This window comes from Miniopterus schreibersii (assembly GCF_964146895.1).
Source record: "Miniopterus schreibersii genome assembly, chromosome: 13".
Lineage (NCBI taxonomy): Eukaryota > Metazoa > Chordata > Mammalia > Chiroptera > Miniopteridae > Miniopterus > Miniopterus schreibersii.
This window is the reverse complement of record NC_138113.1, coordinates 38,504,234-38,529,491: the sequence shown is the minus strand read 5'-3', so window position 1 is coordinate 38,529,491 and position 25,258 is coordinate 38,504,234. Positions and strand designations below refer to the sequence as shown.

General features: G+C 34.7%; 1 protein-coding gene and 1 pseudogene across 2 annotated transcripts in view; both read left to right on the top strand.

Moving 5' to 3' along the window:
• The window catches only part of GFPT1 (glutamine--fructose-6-phosphate transaminase 1), a 50,897-nt gene that overhangs the window by 4,735 nt on the left and 20,904 nt on the right, over window positions 1–25,258 (top strand). Inside the window, exons 2-9 of the mRNA XM_081155827.1 lie at window positions 5,791–5,898; window positions 8,051–8,158; window positions 13,307–13,432; window positions 17,202–17,260; window positions 18,186–18,320; window positions 20,028–20,089; window positions 20,495–20,574; window positions 23,162–23,267. Coding sequence (XP_081011953.1) covers window positions 5,791–5,898; window positions 8,051–8,158; window positions 13,307–13,432; window positions 17,202–17,260; window positions 18,186–18,320; window positions 20,028–20,089; window positions 20,495–20,574; window positions 23,162–23,267 — 784 coding nt within the window. The remainder of the gene's footprint in view (window positions 1–5,790; window positions 5,899–8,050; window positions 8,159–13,306; window positions 13,433–17,201; window positions 17,261–18,185; window positions 18,321–20,027; window positions 20,090–20,494; window positions 20,575–23,161; window positions 23,268–25,258) is intronic.
• Window positions 2,578–2,991, top strand: LOC308565957 (small ribosomal subunit protein uS8 pseudogene; annotated as a pseudogene). Its single transcript has one exon. The product of its transcript is annotated as a small ribosomal subunit protein uS8 pseudogene (transcript).

The following is a 25,258-nucleotide window of genomic DNA, read 5'->3' as shown; positions in this document are numbered from 1 at the left end:
GTATGAAATTTAGAGGATGAATTTGAACACTTAACACTGATGAGTTCTGTTGTCTAGGGTCTCAAAATACTGAAGTTGCCAAGTGAAAAATATGTAGAAGTAAAATTTCTTATTCATAAGGACATAAATTCAACCAGGTATAGGAACTTTAATAATTTGATTAGTCAGCTAAATTGCATTCAGTTTTCATTTTAATAAGGTTTAATCATCTTTACTTACAACTAAATTGCTTTCAACCAGGTGTGTCAAGGCTATGATCCAGGTCGTGTCTGAATATTTGTTAAGCAAGGTACTCATTCGTGCTTTCGTGTCATTGAATTTAAGTTGCCATTTTCTGAGAATGATGCTTGTTAGGTGCACGCATCTGCTTCAGTTAGGGAGATATTTATTCCAAGTGTATTCCGTTAATAAGAAAAATTAAACTTTGGAAGCACATGTTGGTTTGAGAGTAGAAAATCTCCTATGCTCCATACAAGTACTTTGTGTGGTATTGGAGCAGTTACGAAAGAGTGGTGGAGAGCTGATTTTTTAGACTTTTGTAGTTATCCTAAGCAGAACTGTTTAGTGGCAGGTTTGGTAACACAAGTCAAAGACCTGGAAACGGGATCAATCTAGTGATTTCTACTCGAATAAGCACTATTTTGAGTTATGAATGCCTTCCTTGTACATGCCCTGCATGCCTGATAGGCTGGTCATTTGCTATTATATTTTCCCAGCTACCCCAAGATTACAGATAATCCACTAATCCCAACAGGTGAACTGTCTTGGGCCACCGGCACTGTCAAGGAGCTGGTGTGTAAAATTGTCAGATTTAATCTCTTTATCTTTCATTTTCCTAACCAGGGATGACTTAGGTTAATCCCCTTTCTTTCTTCTTCCTTCTCTATTACTTTGATCTTAGAAAATTTCTCTATGTGTGTCATTCTTTTCTTCTAGTTCCTGCCCAGTTATGTGAGGAGAAATATTGCTCCTGCTTCTTCCTCCATTTCTCCTCTTTTCTTTATTTCAACAGTGAACCAAAAAAATGGCAGTAATGATTATTGGTAATAGTAGTGCTTCCTGTCTCAAAAAAGGGGAAGATTTTGAATTGGAATTTGATATGTGGTATTTAACATGCCACTGATTGGGAAATGCATCATTATTATATAGACTACAAAGAAAGAAAATAAAATCAATGCTATCAGCAAAATCTAAAATCCTAGAAAGTATTTTGCAGGTGCTTTCAAAATATCATAGGCAAAGTGACTGTCTTTGTCTTTACTTACACCAGTGATGAATAGCATCACTAATAGGGAACTACAGACAATATAAAATACATACCTACTTGTGAATAATTCTTGCCTCAAATTTTTAACCTAACTCAATCTAGCCTTTAGATATCTTTTCCATTTTATAGGAAATATAAGGAATAGAGTAATTGGTTATACCACCATATGTAGAAACAGACACAGAATGTGAGATGTTCAACGAGAAAATCAGCCCCAGCTGGTCAGTAAGTCAATGTCTTAGGGAAAACAGGACTGTAGGAGAAACCATTCTGGATTCAGAGAGACTTACGAGACAATCAGATGTGAGGCAAATCAGCTATAAATGGTATTTTTTGATAATATGGAAAATTTGAATATGAACATTGTATTAGGTTATATTAGAGCATTATCTTCTTAGGTCCAATAATATGGTTTTGTAGAACAATGTCCTCATATTTTGTATGTTACTTTGCTTTTAATTCTTTACAATATACAGTAAATTCTCAATGTCATCGATGGGTTCTTGGAAACTGCGACCTTAAGTGAAACAACAGATATCGAAACCAGTTTCACCATAGGCTAATTGATATAAACAAGAGTTAAGTTCCTGTGTCATATTTCCGGTCACAAAAACATCACCAAATTTCTAAATAAAGACTCAAAATACGTAGAATATTAAACTTTGAAATAAATGTGAGCTATACATACACTTGAGGAAGATGAATATAAACAAGATAATTATTTTCCAAACCTGCTTAATTCCATTTCAGGGTCATGGGTGGCTAGAGCCTTTACCCACAGCTTATACCCACAGCTCAGGGCACAAGGTGGGACCCCATCTTAGACAGGACACCCTTCCATCAGAAGTTTCACTCATACCCACACTCAAACTGGGACAGTTTAGACATGCCAGTTTACCTCACGTGCACATCTCAGAGTATCTGGAGAAAACCCATGCAGACATGGGGAAAATGTACAAACTCCACACAGACAGTGGCCCCACTGGAAATTGACTTTTTTCCTTTATTTTTATTGTTGGCCTTATTACAGACCTTCCCATTCCCCACCTCCCACTCTCGTTTATTTATCTGATTTCTGTTATAGCAGTTATAGCAAAAGCATGTTGAACGAAATGATGATATTTGATATTTGAGGACCTGCTTTATTCTGAAAATAAGGCCCTTTACCAGGTTTCCAGTTTTAATTTGGTAGATACAGTGTACATGGAACAAAATCATATAAATGTTGTAACAAAGAAATAAGGACAGAAGAGAAGTGCAGCCTGTAGAGGTATTAAAAAATGTCAAAATCTGCCCCTCTTTTCCTCTTTCCACCATTTCTCTGTGCCGCCTAATGGTGCACACGAATGTCCTGGCTGATGCTCTCAAGAGTATAAACAATGCTGAAAAGAGAGACAAACACTGTGTTGTTTTTAGGCTGTGCTCCTAAGTCATTGCCCAGTTTCTAACTGTGATGATGAGGAATGGTTACATTGGCAAATTTAAAATTATTGATGATCACAGAGCTGGGAAAAATTGTTGTAAACCTTATGGGCAGGTTAAACAAGTGTGGAGTAGTCAGCCCCAGATTTGATGTGCAACTCCAAGATCTATAGAAATGGCAGAACAACCTGCTCCTACTGGCAGTTTGGTTTCATTGTACTGACAGCCTCAGCTGGCATCATGGACATGAAGAAGCAAGACGAAAACACACACGAAGGAAAATCCTGGGATTCCCTTTCTAGGGTTATAATACACACGTTCAAATAAAATGTCTTAATAAGAATAAAAAATGTTGAAATCATCAGAAAAGTCTCTAAAGCAATCAGAGAAGAATTCTCAGAAATCATCAACATCTAGTTGGAAGGGACTGTAAATGTTCTCAGGTGTCAGAGGTAGGAAATATGTGGCCCTTATGCTGTCACTCCCCAGATAATAGATGTTGCTAGTCAGTCATGGCTTTCCTTGATTGAATCCTTTTTGGTGGTGGTTTTTACAGCCAGCCACTACCAGTTAATAATTTGTTGGCAATTGATGTAAAAACTATTTTACCATTTCTTAGTCAAACTTATTCATATAATTGTATAGGGGAAGCTGAGGCAGGGTGGTACAGTGGAAAGCTTTGGGGACACACATGAGTTAAAAGAATTCTAAGGGTTTCTTCAACAAAAGGGTACTTTTTTGGGCAAGAGTACTTGTTTTTGAGCTAACAAATGCTTAGTTGAATTTTATTAGTTTATCATTCACAGTTTTGTAAGTTTGTTTGGAGATGGGTATTGGTTAAAAGATTCCTTTTTTTATAATATTCTACTCAAGATCTCAAGATCTCAAGAGTCACATAATGAGCGAATGTAAATCAATGTAAAATCTAATTTGATACTAAAATTAATATCAAATTTGAACAATGTTAAGTTACATGTATTGAAAACAGTGAATTTAATATTACATCTGAATTTTTTAAAAAAATGTAGTCTGTGTCAGTAGTATTTAAAAAATTTAAATTGATATTTGGTTATTATATTCAATGTTTAATTTTCCATATATATTTTATCATCATAATTACATTTCTTAAAGAAAAAGATGATTTAGTAGTGAATTTTTCTGATTTTGCTGAATTACTGGCATTTGGCAGCTCTTCCTCTTCAAGGCTGTCCATAGTGCCTCAGACTGCAAACAGGTCCTGACAGGGTAATATGTTTTATTAGTTAATGACCTGCAAATGAGTTAGGTTATATTCTCCTTTAGCAGATTGTTTAGCTGAAGCTAGTCACAGTGGTGGAGAGTGGACTAGTTGAGAATAAGCATTTTTTAGCATATGTATAGTAAAGTAATATTTGGGGAAATATTTATATTCTATGCATTGTCCTTCAGTGATCTAATAAAAATACTTATTTGGGACTGATAGTTTTCTGCATTTAATCTTTATCTAAGGTCAGTGACCCATAGGGGAAATAAGTGTAGAACACAGAAAGGTTTGATTTACAGTTGGTAATTGGTTTAGATTGTTCATATTATAGATACTTTATGAAGGAATAGCAGTAACAATAAAAACCCCAGAGCTCATGCAAGGTTGTGGTGCTGCGAAAATAATATGCTTGTATAGCATATGATAACTCTAAAAAATCTTTACAACTGTAAGGTGTTCTTTTGTTTGTTTGTTTTTTGAATATGAATGAAATACAGGATTTCTCTAAGTTCTTGGCCTTATACTTCCATTTTTGGGGAAAGTTTAAACAGTAGTTTCAGGTTATTTTGGATTTAGGTGTTTTTTTTTATGTTTTTTTTCCCCCTGTGCCTTTGAGTTGCATAGCAACAGTTTCTGAGCATGAGCTGTCAGGGCAAGATGGCAGTGTTGGATTTAGTTTTAAAACCTGGATTTCCTTTTTTTTTTAAAGGGAATGATAATTTATTTGAAAAATTGTACTGATCATGGTGCTCAGCATACCCATATTATGACTTCTTTGTTGGATCTTAACAATTTGGTATTTTTGTATGCTGAAATGCTTCAATAGGACCAAGCTATTTATAGAAATAAAGAGATCTTTTCAAATGGAAATAAAGACTAGTTATTTTGGTATTCTACTCCACAGAATTCATTTTATCCCCTCATGATTCAGTGGCATTATAGTGTAATATAAGAAAAACGAAACTCTTTTAAAAATAAGCAACTTGAACTTTTATTTCCTCATATTTTGGTCTTCACCGCTCTCCACCTTGGCCAAAGCACAATCATGGAAGGCCTCAGATAATTTCCATCCTGCTATTCTTAAAATGTGGATATTTTTTGCCTGTGTTCTGTTTACTACCTCTTTGCTTGCCTGACTCAGTTCACATATACTAGTTCTTTTATTGCTAGTTTCGCTTTTCCAAATTATTCCTTTTTTTTCTTATGAATTCTCAAGAGTTGTAAACATTGCAGTTATTTGTTGTTAACTAGTATCTAGTGAGTAAGTGATTCAAGTCATTTTCTTTGTACATGATTACATATATATTTTAATATTTCCCCTATTATTAGATTATTTAGGTAGTATTTTTCACATCATTGATATTTATAAATTATTTATTCCTACATGTTATTGATAACATAGTCATTGGAAATAAGAAAAATTATTTCATCTGTATAGTTTTGTAGGGCCCTTATGTAGCTTAAAATACTCCAGGAAATGCTTTTCTTGAAACATAATGCTCAGTATTTAGAACATAAACGACAAATTTGTTGATTGGTTAGTTTTTTAAAATTAGATTTCTCTTGACAAAATGGCAGTGATGGAATAAGTGACCACACTTATAAGCTGCTTTGAAAAAAAGAAACATTTATTTTCACATATTTGCTTTAGTCTTTTATAAATGAGAAATCCCCCTTTGGAAAAGTTTTACTGCCATAGACAATTCGAAGTGAGGATTTATTTCTGTTTTATTGATGGACTCTAGCTTCACATTTGTGCACATCTTATATATAATTATGCAAATGAAGATTTTGTCATAATTATGTTAATTTTTATTCTTTATACAGAATTTTTTATTAAATATTTGTTTATTTGCAGGTATATTTGCTTACTTAAACTACCATGTCCCTCGCACAAGACGAGAAATCTTGGAGACCCTAATCAAAGGCCTTCAGAGACTGGAGTACAGAGGATATGATTCTGCTGGTATTTCTTTTAAAAAAAATATTATGGGTTTTGTGTGATTCTTGAATCTAAATGGAAGAGTTTTTGTTCTATGTGACTGAATTATCTAGTAATGTTTGTTTTGTGCAAATCTAAAATCTGAAGAATTTTTGTCTTTTATCATGTTTAAAAAGGGTCTGTTCATGTAATTTCAACGGTATTATAATTTATGTAGAGTATTGCTTCTTATAGGTATCTTCTTTTGTTAAGAATGTTACTGTAAAAACATAAATCATCTGGGGCATTTTCATGGTTGGTAGAACAAAGATCTTGAAGGCCTTAGTGTATAAATTATCTTTTTTCTTTTCTATAAATTTGATTTATTTTTCTCCAGGTATTCCAGGCTTTTGGCATATAAACTTGCTTAAGAGTCTTTTACTTTAAATAAATGACAAAGCAAATAAAAATAACTTTTTGTCAACTTTATGTTCTATTCTAGCTTCTTCCCTTAACTGTATTGGGGGTCCTCAAGACCACCCTCAGATTTGATGATTTCCTGGAAGAATTCAGCATGTAGTTGTACTCATGGCTATGATTTATTAAAACAAAGGAGTACAAAGCAAACAGCAAAGAGAAAAGACACCTGGGGTGAAGTGTGGAGGAAACCTGGTACAAGCTTCTAAGGGTTCTCTTCCAGTGGAGTTTCACTAGGGGCTCTTGATTCTCCCAGCAAATTATGGCAGCTTGTGTGAAATGTTGTCTACCAGGGAAACTCATTAGCATCTGAATGTCCAAGGTCTTCATTGGGGGCTGGTCACATAGACACCCTCTGTCTAACATGTACCAAATTGCAGACTCCTAGAAGTGATGCAGATGTTCAGCATAAGCCATGTGATGCACCTACAGTTTAGGTGCAGTGAGCCATTTTTCATCAGTTAGGGTGGTGGGAACCCTCCTGAAATCCAAGAGCCAACTTTGCAAGTGGCATTTCTAAGGGTAGCATGTCAGGCCTGCTCTGGTAACTCCTTTCTGTCCATTTAACATTGACAGCTGTAATGGGCATTTATCTTCCATGACTTTCCTCAGTTAATGGAAAGTCAATTCCTCAACTACTTTGTTGTTAAAATTCTTCTTCCTTAGCTTCTCTGACAACACATCTCATTATCTTCCTTACATGCTGATTATTTCTTTTCTGACTGCTTTGGGGGCTCCTGTTCTTCCACCTATTGCTTAATTATTACTGTTCTTCAAGGTACTTCCTTGGACCACTTTTCTTATTTTGTATCTTCATGGGTGAGCTCTGACTTCACTAGCTTCCTCTATGTTGGTGACTTAAAATTCAGATATTTTCTCCAAGCTGCACATTTATATTTCCAACTTCCTCCAAGAGATTTCTCCCTTTATAAACCAAGATATTAAAATTTTTGTTTTTATTCAGAATTGATCTGAATACACTCCAGTTTTCATCCCACTCTCCAATCAATTCTTTCTGTGTGCCTTTTATCACTGGGTCCTTTGAGCCTAGGAGGTATACCAGACTTCTCCCGCTTTCTCATATTACATCCAGTCATTTCTACTCAATATCACCCATATCAATCTTCATTACCACTGTTTAGTTCAGACCCTCTTCCTTTATGATTTGCTATAGCTGTAACTTTTGAGAGCTGGTTTCTTCTTTTTGTTTTCCCTGTCTATCGTCTTATACTGTTTCCAAAGAGATTTTTCTAAACCTTTTTGCCATGTGATTTCTCTACTTTGAAACTACTCTGCTTTTCCAGTACCTTCAGAGTAACTTTGTCACACTCCTTAGGATCTTAAGTAGAATTTCAAGAGAGTATTTTCTGACATTTCCTCTTTATCCCACTTCTGAGGTGGGTGCCCATCTTCTCTTTTTCTCTACTATACTCCAGTTACAACCTGTAATACTTTTATTATAACCTGAAACCACACTGTATATAATTATTTTTTCTTTGTCTTCTCAATACACTATTAGAAATTTGTGGGCAGGAACTGGGTTGTTTTCATTTTTGTCTATAGCAGATATCCTGTTTCTTCACATATAATATATATGTTGAATTGATAAGTAAATGAATTAATTAGATGGAAAATATTGTAATTAAAATTTTTTCTCACACTGATAATCTAGGTAATAGCCAGTTTTTAAATTTTGCTATTCTGCCTCTTGATGATTTAGGTGTGGGATTTGATGGAGGCAATGACAAAGACTGGGAAGCCAATGCCTGCAAAATCCAGCTCATTAAGAAGAAAGGGAAAGTAAAAGCACTGGATGAAGAAGTTCAGAGTAATGTACTTAGTTTGATTTCTGTCCCCCTTCCCCTTCTCTTCCTTCTCCTTTCCTTATCAATTACCTTTCTTCCCATATTTTGGGCCCCATTTAGTGGTTCTTAATGTTGAAGGGAGAGAAGAAAAAGTAGTTTTGTTATTGGTTTTAAAATATACCTGAGCTTCAAAAATGATCATATTAATTAGGAAAGGAAATTGGTTAGGTCCACTGTGTTTAGAGCAAGATCAGTATTCTAAAATGAAGTAGCCACAATTCGTGAGGACGGCCTTTCCAAAAGTAGGGAAGGCAAGTTTGTTGATGGAATGAAAGATAGTCCTTAAAAAATTTTTTTTATTGAGTTTATTGGGGTGACATTGGTTAATAAAATTATATAGGTTTCAAGTTAGATAGTCCTTTTTATCTGCATTATTAGTAGATGAGTGTGGGAGGCTAGAAAGGCAGGTTGTGACCAGAATTACCATCTTTGAATGTCAACACTGAAACATTCCTCCTTTTCTGTAGAAAAGTCAGGAAGTAGTGGAGAAATGGGAAATTGCAGACATTGTTGGTGAAATCTTAATTAATAAATCACTTTGAAGAGCAATCTGACAATGTCTGTATGGGAGATGCCTATACCCTGTGACCAGGCACTTCCACTCTTGGGCATATACTTGAAAAAGACACTGTCGACGAGGAGCCATGACAAGAAGATTCATTGCAGCAAAATTTAGAAACAACCTCTGTCTACCAGTAATGGAATGGAATAATAAGTTTTAATGATAGTGAATACCATATGTAGCTTTTGAAAGGAGTGTACTGGATCTAGTTCACTCCTTTCATGTGGGGACCTGAGGATTACTGACCTAATGTTAAGTGAAAAAAGCAGCCTACAATAGGATATGTGAGGAATAGGACCATTTAAAAAACAAACTGTATTGACAAAAAAGTTGAATGTCGTACAAGATAAAAAGTCTTTATCATTTTAGTGTTTACAACATTGCTGTCAGTAAATATTTGCTGCCTAAAAAAAAACAACCACAAAAAATACTATAAATTATGAACACGTATTAAGCCTAATAGAAGTTTGAAGGCACAGTGGAGAAGGTTCTCCATCAACTTGAGAATCCTATGGGGAGGAATGGGATGGGCAGGGTACAAAGGAGGTATCAACTGCATTATTTACATTTTAGATCTTAGAAAAGATGTAAAGCACAAATGGTTAGATGTTTACTTTTGTTAACTCTGGGTGTGGATATTTGGATGTTTGTGATGTTTATATTATTCCCAGCAAGTTTCAATATGTTTGACTTATTAAGTCAAAAGGGAAGGAAGACGAAGTGTTTTGAATATCAGTCTTTTTAGACAAATTTATAATGAAAAAAGAAATGACTTTTTGAAGACTTCTTGTTCCACAAAATTAGTCTGTAGTTTAGCAAGGAAAGTTCAGAATAGCTTTTCTAGTTGTTGTAATTTTTGTTTCTCTATGTAGAAAAAAGAATGTTATAATAAAAGATCAGACCTGTATAAAGAAAATAAAGTCATTGTCCACCACTTAATATTAAAGAGCAATTCACAAGGCGGGAAAAAAGGGGGAAGGAAGATTTCTCAGAAAAGGCCTTTGGATTTGTGGAGTAAGAAGTTATTGGTAGCTTCTGACTTTGATTAGAATTGCTAACTTTTATTGATTGCTTTTTGTGTTCCAGGTACTCTTGTGTTTTATGTGTTAACTCATTTATTCCTTATTATAACCCATGAAGTAGGTAAAATTATCATCCTCATTTTGCAGATAAGGAAATTGACAGAGGAGTAGGTAGTATCATTAGATGGTGTTGACAATAAAGGCAGTGAAGTTTGGGGCAAAAGCAGGGCTGCTGTTTTAGGGAGTGACACAAATGAAAGATGTTTTACATTTTATGTCTTTAATAAGATGTAAAGCACAAATGACTATATGTTGACATTTGTTCTCTCTGGATGAAGGTATTTGAGTCTTTATCATTGCTAGCAAATTTAAATGTTTGAACTATTAAAATAAAAAAGAGAAGGGTGAGATCTGAGAAAAGGTATGAAGAGGGCAAAAAGCCTTGGGCATGAAGGTGGTGGGAAGATAGAAGATGCAAATAAGGAAATTATTGGGGGATTATAGCTCAGATAGGTGAAGCCACAAGTAGGGAGTTAGCCTTCATAGGAGTCAAAGGTAGAAGAAAAGCTAAGTCAGACAGTTATGAGGTGAGGGGGAAAAAGCTGAGTAAAGTGGCAATTGAGGGAATATAGGTAGGATTGAGGCTTAAGGAGAATGGAAAAGATGTCATGAACTGTTGGGGAATTGAGTGAGCTATCAATTTAATGAATAAGGAACATAGGTACATGTTTCTTAAATGGTGACAGTGAAATAAATAGGTTTGGTTAACACCATGAACTTGACATGGACTCAATTTACAGACTCTTCTTAAGGATTCTCCAGTGTTGCTTGTCAGCATGTGGAGGGAGATACTGCTTTAATTATAGGTAGCTTAAAAAACTAGTCATATGCTTTTATTGCTTCCACTAGCTTGTGACTATTGTTAACTAGTGATAAACAGTATCCTTTACTTTTCTGGGGTTCACTTATTTATTAGGTCATCATAATTATTCAGAACACAGGTAAGCTAGGAAAGAACACATCGATGATTGTATCCATTCATTGATAGAGCCAGCCAATAAGGATTTGAGTATCTTCCCTATTTAGCTCTTAATGCTTACGGTTCAAGGATAAATAAGACAAGCGGCTGCTTTTGTAGAACTCAAATTCTAATGGAAGCCAGGTTGACAACATGTCATATGTGTAATAAATAGTGCAGCAAAGTTTACCATTGGGGTTTTAATCTTAGGCTGAGGAGTCAACCAGATTTGGGTTGAATTCCTCTCTCTATTTACTATTCTCTGTGACCTATGGCAGGCAGATTCTGTGATCTCTGAACCTCAGTTTCTTTATCTGTAAAATGGAGACAACAGGACCCCTCCTCACAGAGTATTATGAGGATTCAATATAAAAATGAATATTTATTGAGTACCCATTATTTATCAGCCATCATTGTAGGCCCTGAGGACAAACCATAACAAGATAGGCATGATGGAACTTACTGTTTAATGAGACAGCTAGATAACAAATATATAATATTAGGTAGTGAGTAGTGCTATGAAGAAAAAATATAGTAGAGGTGACATTTGAGCAGAGACCATGCGATTGTCTGAAAGAGGGAATTCTAGGCAGAGGGAACACAAGTGCAAAGACCCTCTGTGGGCTTAGCCTACTTACTGATGAAAGTCAGTGAGGCTAGGGCACAGTAAATGAGGGGAAGAGTGGCGGGAGATGCAGCTAGAGAGGTGGCTGAGGGCTAGGTCATATAGGGCCCTAAGGATGATGAATTTTACTGTGTGTGTCATGCAAAGCCATTAGAAGATTTTATGTAGGAGAGTGACATGATCTAAATTCCGTTTTGAAAGGATCACTTTGATTGGTGTGCAGAACTAGATTGTTAATGGAAGATTAGTTACAGGGAAACTAGTTAGAATTCTGTTGAACTAGTTCAGGTGAGAGATGGTGGTGGCTTGGGTCACAGTGATAAGGGCTCGGAGATGAGGATGGCAAGGTAGATGGGGAACAGATGTGCAGTACCTTGTATGCCATGAAAAGTATTGGGGCTTTATCATGAAAAAATGCTTCTCTGGTTGTGTATTAGAATTTGAGGATCTTTTTGCAAATCTTTGTGACTAGGTTTAAGATGACTCATATGTGCAAACCACTTCTTAAAACAATGGAAGTCTATTCAAGGATTTTAAACCTTATTTCTTTATCAGATTTGTATTTTAGAATGACCTTTTATTAGCCAGTATAAAAACTACAAAGACTGTGCTGAAGTGCATGGACTTTCAGACTTCTGAGCACTTTGTTGTTCTTCTTTTTTAAAACATGTCTTTATTGATTTCAGAGGGAGGAAGGGAGAGAGGTAGAAACATCAATGATGAGAGTTGTCATTGATCGGCTGCCTCCTGCACACCCCCAACTGGGTATCGAGCCCGAAACCCCGACATGTGCCCTGATTGAGAATCGAACCTCGATCTCCTGGATCCTAGGTGGATGTTCAACCACTGAGCCATGCCTTGCAGGGCTGAGCAGTTTGTTCTTAATTTAGACTTAATTCTGATAAGCTTTGTTGTCTGTTAAGTTTAAATGAATTTTGTATTTAGGAAATTAGAAGGAGGGCTTTACTAGTAAGTAACTAGAACTGTCTTTTTTTTTTTTTCTGGAAGAAGCAAGAAGAGATAGCTTCTGGTATCTAACAACTGGTAAAACTAGATGAAATATGTGAGTGTTTAATGTACTATTCTTTCAACTTTTCTGGAGGCTTAAAAATTTTCACACTCTAGTTAGACATGTAAAAATAATTTATTTTCTCAGTGTCAAAAGAATTAGAATAGCTGCTTTTCAAGATCAAGAAGCATCAGTCTGTAACCCCATATTTTCAAAGCGTTGTTCTGTTCACAAGGACCTATTCTTTGATTTTGGAAGCTCTCCATAATTGCAGTTTATATTATGAGATATGTTTTGGGACCAAAGAAATTATATTCATAAGGTTGTGTGACACTGAGAAAATAAATTATTTTTACATGTCTAACTAGAGTGTGAAAATTTTTAAGCCTCTAGAAAAGTTGAAAGAATAGTACATTAAACACTCACATATTTCATCTAGTTTTACCAGTTGTTAGCATTGTCACATGCTCTTTATCTTCTTTTTAAAAATATTTTAGAGAGAAGAAGGGAGAACGAGAGAAAAAAACATTGCTGTGAGAAACATTGATTGGTTGCTTCCCACATGCGCCCCGACCGGGAATGGAACCTGCCACCTTTTTGGTGCATGGAATGATGTTTCACCAACTAAGCCACATTGGCCAGGGCACTTTATCTCTGTTAAAACATTTTTTTTTTTTTGGTTGTTATTGGAACCATATTTCAGCTGTATTCTGCATTAGTTCCTCTAAATCTTTCAGTTACTATTTTGAGTGTGCCTGATCTTCAGTTTTAATAATTATATATTGCAGGTGAGCAGCACTGTAATAAATTATATTTAGACATAGCATTATCTCTATTGCATGATTTAATATTGGAATTTTTCATTTTATCTTCAGAACAACAGGATATTGATTTGGATATAGAATTTGATGTACACCTTGGAATAGCTCATACCCGTTGGGCAACACACGGCGAACCCAATCCTGTCAATAGCCATCCCCAGCGCTCTGATAAAAATAATGGTATGGACATACTATACATGCTTTGAAATGATTGTAGAGGACCAATAATGGGAAAAGAATGGAAGCTCTTATGTTTTCATTATTTTAATTTGGAAAATTTCAAACACATTCATATATAGAGAGTGTACAGAACCTGATGCATCCATTACTCAGCCTTAGCATTTATTAATACATGATCAGCTATGTTTATCTATACCCCCCACCCATATTATTTTGGAAGCTAATAGATACCATATAGATAGATATATCAGAGATAGCTAGATATTCATAGCATTTAATTTGTAAATATTTAAGTGTGTATCTCTAAAAGGTAAGGACTTAGTAGATTGATATGTCTCTTAAGAGACTTCTCCCTTTCTTTCCTTTTTCCTTGCAGTTTACTCTGTTGTTTGTCCTATAGCATTTTCTACAGTTTAGATTATGTTAATTGCATGCATACAGTGGGTCATTTAACATGTTTCTCTGTCTGTTCTATTATAAATTGGTATAGTGTTTATTTACAACTGGAGGTATATAATTGTTAAACAGTAACCTTTGAGGTTGAAAGTTTTTCTGAAAGAAAGGGTTTATTGAGCCATATGCTAGCCAGAAAAAGGACCAGTTTCTGGGACATACAATTTAAACTACCAGCAGCAGGGCTAGTTGGTAAGACAAACATGCTCACCATCCTGAGATTCATGGGGGCTCTTTTATGCAATGAGTTCAGAGAAAAAAACTGTAAGTTGTTTTGAAAGAATTTACATTGGCTATGGGTAAGGGGGGTGGGAATAGTTGAAGTGGGGCTAGTTCTGGGATAGATGATATAGTAAGGAAGAAGTGTTTGTTGCTTTTGTGTTATGGGCAATAGCTGGGAAAGTTCATGGGTAAGCAGGATGCGGTGGTATCTGGTGGTAGGCTCTTCTCTCTAGATAAGAGCTGAAATAGCGGCCTAAAAGTTGATTCAAAGTTTCAACATACATTAAGGAAGGAATGTGAACAGTCTTTTGTTTGTTTCTGCTCTTCTCTCTGTTACTGATTAACTCTCCCTACCTCCTCTTCCCACCCCCTGGCCTGCTGTAATTTAATTTAGGACACCTCAGAATATTTTTTCTTGTCATAATGTTGGATTTTTTTTGGTGTTGTTAGCAGTCATTGATGATCATTGCCAAGATTAATTATTTATTTAGGGGTTTTAAATTGGTAATAGTTTAATACTGTTATTCCTTCTTCATTTATTATCTCAGATACTTCCCTATAAAGAGAAAATTTTCCATATCAACTGCTTTGGTACTTTGAGGTGCAGAGTATATAGGAAAGGCAGGATTAATGTTTGATTTTTCCCCCTCCTTTATTTACCAGTTTTCAAAAATGAAGTGGTTGATGTGTTCTAAAATAAACAATGAGTTCTTTTTAAAATTATAAACTCATGGATTTAAAATATTTCATTTGTTTCAAAACACTGAAGTAATTGTCTATATTGATACACAAAAATCTTTGGCCATTGGAAGTTTATTCAGGTTGGCTTCTGAGTCCTTTTGATGTGGCCCCAGTAGGCTCAGTGGTCTTTGTTATTTTCTGGTAGGCCAAGATGTTCCATGTTCCTCTACTCCTGCCCCATGCTTAGAATCAACCATTTCTCTATGGAAGCCCCAGTTCTTTTTAGTGGAAATGATACTTAAAGACTATAAGCCAGGTCCTAGAAGTGCTCATCACGTCTAGGCCTTTTCAGTGGGCAGAGCTAGGAGATATATGTACTTCTGTGTGTGCACTTGCATACATATAAATTTAAAGATAAAGCACAACATAATTTTACACTAACACTTCTAATTCAGATTCAGGGCTGTAAGGTTTTTACTTTACCTCATTGATCTATGCATTTTCTTTTGTTCACACCTAAAACTTAGTTCTTAACATCAGTAACTTATCTGCTACATGATATACATAAAACAGAATCATAGTACCAACACTACCATAGGAATATATTTACTGTTGTTTGTTAATTTTTCTTTAGAATATATCTCTTTAGTTATGTATAATCAAATTTCTGTGTTTTAGAATTACTTGGAATAATCCTTCTGTATGTGGTTATTCTACCAGCTGGGTACAGCATTCTGTTAATACATTTTATTTTATTTTGAGTTTTAGGGATTAATTTTCTTTAAAAAAATCAATTTTATTTAAATTGAAAATATTTTCATAGTTCTTGAGGTCACACCTATAAAAAAAGACATGTTAAAATAAGTCTAGTTTCTATCTTATTTTTCTTATTCCATCTTTCTCTGGAGATAACCATTTAACAATTTTGTTTAGAGTTTATTCTTTTGTTTTTAAAAATAAGCATATACAGCCCTGGCCAGGTAGCTCAGTTGGTGGGAGTGTCATCCCTGTACACCAAGATTGCAGGTTTGATTTCCAGTCAGGGCACATATAAGAATCAACCAGTGAATGCATAAATAAGTGGAACAACAAAACAGATGTTTCTCTCTCTCTCTTTTTTTCTTCTTCTTCCTTCCTCTCTCTAAAATTAATAAGTAAAAATTAAAAAAATAAGCAAATATATACAAAAAGTATATGTGTGTGTATATACATGTATGTGTGTGTGTATACATCCCTTTTGAAATAAGATTTTATAATTTAATTCAGAAGCTGCCTTTTTAGGTTTCTGTGCTTCACATAATTATTATTGAATCAGATTAGAATGCTAACAATCTTTCAAACGTTTAATTCTGACAAAGCCTTTATAAAAGATTCCTAAAAACATCTAGATTACGTTTTGAGAATTTGGCTTTTAATTAAGGCATTATATCAGCTATCAGCTATTTATGATTCTCTGTGGTCTAGCATTAAAAAGTTTTATTTAGATTTTTTTGTTAGTAGTATTTTGTGGTATCACCTTTTCTTTCCTAAAAATCTAGTGAAAATGCTTATTTTATTTTTTGGTTTGTAATGTATTCAGTCCAAACTCATTTAATGTCAGGCCAAAATGTCAGATTGTTAAGTAAAAACATTTTTGTGATTTAATATAAAATTGAATTTAGTGGTAATTTCTTTCCTCACATGAACTTTAAATAATAAATTCATATTAGTAGTCTTTATGTACACTTTCAGGAGCTACAAATAATAATATTGTCAACTCTCAATTATCCATTCTTATATTTTTCAAAGTTAATTAATAAAAGAAAGATGAAAATTATCCCACTATCACTTGTACTTGATGTCGGAATTTTGTTTTAACATTATTTTAGGAATTGTCTGGACCTCAATAAATAAATTTAATTATAGAACTGAATAATGTCTAGTTTTTCTTATTAACTTTAGTTCTTAAATTCATTTAGTGTAAATCAGATAATTGTATTAGTTTGAAAGCCTTCTCTTTAAACTTAGGAATGTTTTATGCATAAAAATGGATAAACAAAGAAGTGAGAATAATAGTTACTTAGTTCAATTTGCAAATGAGGGCATAGACCCAGGAACTTGCTCCTTTCACCTGGTGACTTTTGGTTAGTAGTTTAGCCCTGAATTTGATGACTCTAGACCCCAGTTCATTGTATTTCCCCACTGTACCCACCTCCTCAGCCCTGTGTGCTTCCACTAAGCCACATAAACTGTGCTCTTGATCTACCTGAGGATAATATGGTAACAAAAAGTAGGTAATACTTGATTACACCTTGAAGTTAGTATAGCATGTAACACATTTTTTGACTTGAGAAAAATCTGTTGACAGTTATGGCTTTTTATAATGTTAACTAGACCTATAATATTTGGTCATTAATATCTTTATCTCTTTTAGAATTTATTGTTATTCACAATGGAATCATCACCAACTACAAAGACTTGAAAAAGTTCTTGGTAAGTAAAGTGACCTAAAAAAGCACCAGTCGTTGACAATACTTCTAATGAGAGCAGTGAGCTTATTTGTTGAGATGTGCAATAATTACTGTCTAGGTGTGATCAAGTAATTCCTAAGGCATTTACAAGGTTATGGTGGTTTATTCGACTTTTCTTTGTTGACAGTGGGACATTTTTGTTTCTTATATGAAAAGGAAACAGTTATTTGGCTTTTTATGAATGACACAGAAACTCAGATAAAATTGGAATTTTGGGGGTATGTCTTTCGCGTTGTGAGAGACCTTGTTTGTCATTTTTAAAAGATTCTCGGATATGTAAGAAGAATCACAACAGATTAAATGAAGGTTCTATGCCCTACATAGCTATGTATGTATATAGTAGTGACCATGATGATGACCTTCATAGTGCCTTCTCAGGTCTGTTCAACTGAACTTTTTGTAGTGATGGAAACCTTCCAGTATAGTAGCCACTGTTCACATGTGGCTATTGAGCTACTATGACCGAGGAACTAAATTTGAAATTATTTCACTTTAATCAATTTAAATTTAAATAGCCACATACATCTAATGACTATTTAGTATTGTATAGTATATCATTCTTAAAGAATTATCATATTCATTATGGAATTAGTGTTTTGTATTATATATTCCATTATATTTTAATTATTTAAAATTTATTTAATTCATATGTGGCATATATAGATTTATGTAATTATAAGTGTATGCAGTTTCCCAGAATACCTCACTATTTTTGGTTCACTGTAATTAGATGGTGACCTTAATTTTGAACAGTGGGTGATGAGGTGTTCAAAAAAAGATTAGAAATTGGTTAGTGAGATTTTTGAGGAAAAAAATCCTTTAGAAAAGATTTGGATGTGATGAATCCTTCCTTAAATGTGTCAATTTTTTTTCTTTTCTAATTACAGGAAAGCAAAGGCTATGACTTTGAATCTGAAACAGACACAGAAACAATTGCCAAGCTTGTTAAGTACATGTATGACAATCGGGAAAGTCAAGATACCAGTTTTACTACCTTGGTGGAGAGAGTTATCCAACAACTGGTATTAAACCACACTTTAAAAAGTTTTTTTATTTTTCAATTACAGTTTACACTCAATATTATTTTGTATTAGTATCAGGTGTACAGCATAGTGATTAGATAATCATATACTTTACAAAGTGTTTCCCCTGATATATCTAGTACCCACCTGGCACCATACATGGTTATTATAATATTATTTGACTGTATTCCCTGTGCTGTATTTTACATCCCCAGGACTGTTGTGTAACCACGAATTTGTACTTTTAATCCCTTGACCTATTTCACTCTGTCCCCCAGCCTTCCTCCCCTCTGGCAACCAACAGTCTTTAAACCGCACTTTTAAAGATAATTATTGCCAACATTAATCATAATAAACCCTTAAAATTAAGTTTGAGAAAAAGGAACAATGCTAATTTAAAAATATTTTTGGCTTTTATTTTTCATGTATATAACTTTTTAACTTGAATAATTTTGAGAGCTTGTTTGACTGATGACTCCCCTTTCCTACATACTCTTAAAATTCTACTTCTTTCACTATAGCGTAGTGACATGGGAATTAAAGGTAATCTAAAATAGTTTGTCCAAAAACTATGCATGCCCACACACATAAATCCATACTTACCACACCCAAACATGCATATGGTACACACAGTCAGGGACTCAATACTTTCTTGCTTCCTGCTCAGGGTAGCTTCAATGAAATGTATACTCGCTATTCTGGGATAATGTCTGCATGTTTTTGAGCCATTTTAGTCAGCTTCTTATTTTTCCTTATGGGGACTTTTCCTTGGCTCTGTGCCTCTATAGAAAAGTATTTCCCAGCCCAAGAAAAAAGTGCTATTCTTTTTGATCCCGTCCCAGTTGCCATAATTAAAGATTAAAAATCCATAAAAGTCCAAATGCATAATGATTTCTACCCCCTTTCCTCACTCATAACTCTAGCTTTCCCATTTAAAAGCCCTTTACTTCTCAATGAAATTCCAATATTCACCTTCCACCTCCACCCAATCTTAGGATGTGTACAATAAAGGAGGAACAGGAAGATGGAGAAAATAGAGGCCCATTCCTTCCCTTTACTCAAAGCAGAATACTCTGTCTTCCCAGCCTTTTCTTGTTTCTGTGCATTGTATAAATACAGTTTTGTGTTCTGTGGTGTCGTCTTCCCTCTCCTACCTCATGTTCCTTCTTTATTCCTTCTTGATTTCTTTAGGCCCTGACCCTGAGGTGGTTGGGTAGAGGGGGTGGTATGGTGTGCATGTTAGTGATTGTGATTGTGTAATATTTATCTTTAATATCAAGATCAAAAAGAGTAAAAGTTAACAGGTATAAAATTACTGGGCCAGAGAAAGGGTTTTGGATATTGAACTTGGGACCTCTCCTAGTTAGTTCTATCCTCCCTTTACTGATGTATAGTATGGGAGATACGATGTATTTATTGAGAATTGTTGCCAGTATGTACAAAGGTGACTTTTAAAATGGTCTGTTTTAGAGCTATTATCTTTTGAGCCTATTTCAAGAATGGGCTTGGTTAAAAAGTAGGTCTTGGATACACCAAAGCTCAGGAGGAAGTGTCTACCTAAAATTTAGACTTGTTGATAAACTAGTGCAAAAGAGCAGTTATGTATGTAAACAAAAATTTCTGTGATAAAGCCAGTATGTTTTAGACATTTCACATTTGATAATTAATTATCATATGTATTGCTAATCCATTTTTTTCTCTCCATAGGAAGGTGCTTTTGCACTTGTATTTAAAAGTGTTCATTTTCCTGGCGAAGCAGTTGGCACAAGGTATATATAAATTTAATAATGCCTAATAAGTATATGTATTTTGAAACTTTGGTATTGTAAGTTTATTCTCTGTACACTATAAATGACCCTTCACTATAAAGGCCTCGGTAGCAACTACTCAGTTTTGCTCTTGTAGTGTGAAAGCCACCATAGAAAATATATAAAAGATTGGCTGTGTTCCAGTAAAAATAGACAAACCTGCCCTTGTGTCATAGTTTGCCTAACTCTGTTATTGAATATTTTTAAAAAATTCTGTTTATATCTTTCTTTTGTTATATCTAAAGTTGAGCTTGGAGGGAAGATTTAAACTTTATTTGAAGAGTATTCTGTCATCACATTTAAATTTATATCATTAATGTGTTATTTAAAAAAATGGTTTAATTATGTTTAATTTTGTACTGACAGACGAGGTAGCCCTCTGCTGATTGGTGTACGAAGTGAACATAAACTCTCTACTGATCACATTCCAATACTCTACAGAACAGGTAAAAACTATTCCTACATCATGCCATGGGGAGAATGTATAAATTGAATGCAGTAGATATAAAGAATTGTTTTCCTTAAATTGAAATAAATGCCTCTTTGGTCAGGTCCACCCATATGTAGTTCTGTCTGGACATGAAAAGTATTTGTTTTGTGATTTCTCTGACAAGTAGAATTTTTTTCTGTTGTATATCCATAGCTAGGACTCAGATTGGATCAAAATTCACACGGTGGGGATCACAGGGAGAAAGAGGTGGGAAATGCACTGCATGGATGGGGAGGAATCTTATCCTCTTTTGTTCATTCTTTACTAATTCTTTGTACTTGGAATGAATGAATGTGCTGGGCCTCTAAAAACTTGCTTATTTTATGGGGAAACATATTTTGACATTTTTCTAATTTGCAAAGTATATTTTGTCTGTCTGCTTTTGGCATTTAGAAAACTGCTTTTAGTAATTTGTTTCTTTAAAGTCCCTGAGATTTGAAAAAATAGTTTTTTTTCTTTGTTTTAAATTCAAATCATCTAGGATAGATTATTATAACTAAGATGCTAAGATGAGGAAAAGAGTGTCATGTGCTATTCAGTGGTAGTTTGAATAATTCAGCCTAATTTTTAACTGACGTAGTTGGTTTTAGTGGTTTTTATTTTATGCATGACATTTTACTTTTAGATTTACATTCAGTATCTTGATTGGCTTTGTTTGAATTTGGAATTGTCCTTTATTTAAATTTATGTTTGAAATTTTTAAAAAATATCTTTGTTGATTTCAGAGAGAGAAAGGGAGAGGGAGAGAGAGATAGAAGCATCAAAGGTGAGAGAGTCGTCATTGATCAGCTGCCTCCTGCATGCCCCCTGACTGGGGATCAAGCACGCAACCCAGGCATGTGCTCTTACTGGCAATCAAACTGTGATCTCCTGGATCCGAGGTTGATGCTCAGTGACTGAGCCACACCTGGCCGGGCTAAATTTTTTTAGGACTTTGAGCTGTACAAACTCTGGAACATTTTGTTGGTACAGTTAGACCAAAGCAAATGTGCTCTTTCCATTTATTTATTACTAAAAGCAAATTTAGGAAATTGGAACCCATACTATTAATGTATAGTTCTTGGTTTCTTGAAAAAAATTTAGCAAAGTACTCTAAACCTATTCATCTTTAGATCGTGACTGCTTTCACTATTTGATCTGTAGCAGAAAGTTATTTTCTTAAATAACCTTCAATTCTGAGATGTTGGATTTCTTATCTTCCTCATCCCCCTCCTTCCTTTTTCAGAAGAAAAACTAGCCTACCAGTGAGAATACAGATTTTGGACCCAGAGTTCCAGATTTCTGTTAATAATTCTGCTTTGTAATCAACCCTTGTCCCCATTCCTAGCCCCTGGCAAACACTGATCTGTTTTATCTTTCTCAAGTGTTATCTTTTCTGGGATGTGACCTAATATTTATTTTTTAAAGTGTGCTAACTTTTCTATTGTTGAATTTGGATAGGAAAAGCATTTTGTTTTCATGCCTAAACCTCACCAAATAATCATGGATTGTTGAGAACTTTGGATGTGTGTTTCTAAGAATAATTATTTCCAAGTCTTTGTAGACATGCATTTTGGAGGATTAACACAATATGAGTTTTTACAAGTATATATTTATGATATTCTCTGGCTGTTGTGTCCATAGGTTATAAGGTCTACCATGTCCTGAACTTGGAGAAAGGTGCTCTTTTGCCTCTATGACATTTATATGGTCTTCAGTGGATAGATTTAAAAAAATATATTTGGCTAATTTGTTAAATTTCAGTATGCTTTCCAGTTTTGACGTTAGTTGTGAATGAGCAAAAAGGGGGGAAAAAACCTTCATCAATGACTCGATGAATTAAGTAGAGATGCCAGAATCTAAAGTACTAGAATTAAGAGGATATTATTATTGCGAAACGACTGTATTTACAGTGACTTAAAAGAAATGTTACAAAACTCAGTTTTAAGAAAGAAAAGGTTCTGGGTTTATATTTTCATTTCTTATTAGTAGGTGCCACATATATATCATGGTTAGAGAATTTTAAATATCTTTTTAAATTACAGTTAGTGGAGACTACATCTTGATTTGTTATGCCAATTTACTGTTAAAATCTAGAGAAATTTTGTTCTGAGATAATAAAAATTACTATATCACTAATCTTCATTTTATTTTTTGCACAATTTTGATATTTTAAATTTTTTGATGTCTAGGCATACAAACTTAAATGTATTAATTCCATTAAGATTAGGCTATACATATATTTTATTTAAAAAGAGTGATATTAATGAATTAACTTGCTTTTTACCTGGAAAAGAAATACTATATTAAAAATATTTTGAATGTAGCACTATTATCTGCCACGTTCTCTTTGATAGTTGCTATTCACTCTACACGTTTTGTCTTGTTGTTCTTGGCTTTTTGCATGGAAATAAGGTGATCTCCCTTTTTTTCAGCATTTGAAAGTTGCTGAAATTATTTTGTGTTGCCATGGTTTTTTGTTGATTTTATAGAAGATTATATATATTTATATATTGGCCATGGTTTTGTACATGTTTGCTGATTCTGTTAACTCTGTGCTCTAGGCAAGGATAAGAAAGGAAGCTGCAATCTCTCTCGTGTGGATAGCACAACTTGCCTTTTCCCTGTTGAAGAAAAAGCTGTGGAGTATTACTTTGCTTCTGATGCAAGGTGAGCTTCCTTAGTTGATTCAAAGAGAATTTTTCTTAAAACTTGTCATGCTACAGAAAACCAGAAACTCATTTTGTATAAATCTGGTCATGCTGTATAGGAGAACTTTGTTAATTAAGAAAGTGAAGGTGACCTCTTTTTGGAGATGGGGCTCTAAGAACACCTTTTCTCTCAATTCAAAGCACATAGGTCAGTAAAGAACAGATAATAGTCCTTGAGACTTGTTCTAGTGTATTTACTCTGATCTCTTGTATTTTTTCCCCCTCTCCTTTTAGGAGCCTTACCTAAGTTTTGGAGGGAGAAGAGATTGTTTTTTTTTTGTTTTTAATTTTTATTTAAAAAAATTTTTTTTGTATTGATTTGAGAGAGAGAAAAGCATCAATTTGTCATTCTTTGTCTCTTGTATGTGTCTTTACCAGGGATTGAACCCGCAATCTTGGCATCTCAGGATGAAGCTCTGACCACCTGAGCTACCTGGCCAGGGCAGGAGGAAAGATTTTAGATTGGAGAGTAGAATTGTTTAGTATCTCACCAATTATAGGAAAGTTGCTAAACCGTTGTACTTTTAGTCTAATGTAGACGCTTACCTTTTCATTTCAGAAGTAATTGGCAACATACTTTTACATAGGAAATGGTACTAGACTCAGAGATTTTGAGAGAAAATGTAGTGGGGTGCTTAGATGCATTTATAAATGAGACACTGATAATAATGGGATGAAATGGAATCATCCAAATTGCTAACAAGTACTTGAGTCATTCGTTGTGCCTGAAAGTAAGGGGATCCAAAATGAAAAATGATGCAGGTTAGGACTGCAGGGAAAGTATTATCTCAGTAGGAAACAAGCTTTAGTGTGTTTTTACAGGTGTGTAGTCTGTGCTAAGATGTGTCATTGCTGTCATCAAGTAGATTTGTTACAGAGTTGACAGTTCTAGCTTAAATAAACTGGAAGTTGCAGAAACATCTCAGCCTTTTTTGTTCATTCACTTACATGTTTTTACTGAACACTAGCAAAGCATGTACTGGGCTTAGGAAATAATGGTGAGTAAAAATAAAAATACTACTTTTCATTAAGGAGCTCTTTCTTAATGGAGGAGACAAATTTTAATAAATAGTTACACAAGTGTAGAATTCTTGTTGTGATGAGAGCTACAGAATGCTTTTAACAGGGTGACTTACTCTTCTATGGGTACATTTCTTTTTTAAAAAAAATATTTTTCGTTTTTTAGTCCTCACCTGAGGACATTTTTTCCATTGCTATTCAGAGAGAGTGGAAGGGAGAGAGAGAGAAACACTGATGTGAGAGAGATACATTGCTTGGTTGCCTCCTACACACACCCCAACCAGGGCCGGGGACGAGCCTGCAGTGGAGGTACATGCCCTTGGCTGGAATCGAACCCCACGAGTCAGCGCTCTAACCACTAAGCCAAACCAGCTAGGGCTGGGTACATTTATTTAAGGGAATGATGCTTAAAATGAGAGTTAAGGAGATACTAGGAGTTAGTTAGGTGAAGAGGTGAAGGAAAGAGCATTGATTCTCTGCAGATTGATCAGCCTGTGAGAGTTTGGGATGGGTGGGAGTGTGGCTTGAATAGAGAGAGGAAGGTTGGTGGGAGATGAGGCTAGAGGAGGAGAGTAGGGGTCACAGTTACGCATTTTGTTGTTTTCTTAGGAGCCAAAGGGAAGCTGTCACGTGGTTTGCTGGGGTTTGCTGAATGAGGGAGAAGTCCTGGTTAGAGTTGCCTTTTGATATCCATTTTAGCAGAAATGGAGAATGGATGGAGGGAGATCATAGGGAATGTGGGTGGACAAATTAGGAGGTTGCTGTAGTAGTTTAGCAAGGAACTGATGATAGCTTGAATGGGTTTGTGGTGGTGGACATAGAAGCTTTGAGAAACATTTAGGAGTTAAAACTGGAATACTTTGTGAAGGCTGGAATGATGAAGAAACAACCAGGCTTTCTTTCAGATCTAATCTAATTTGATTTAGGTTG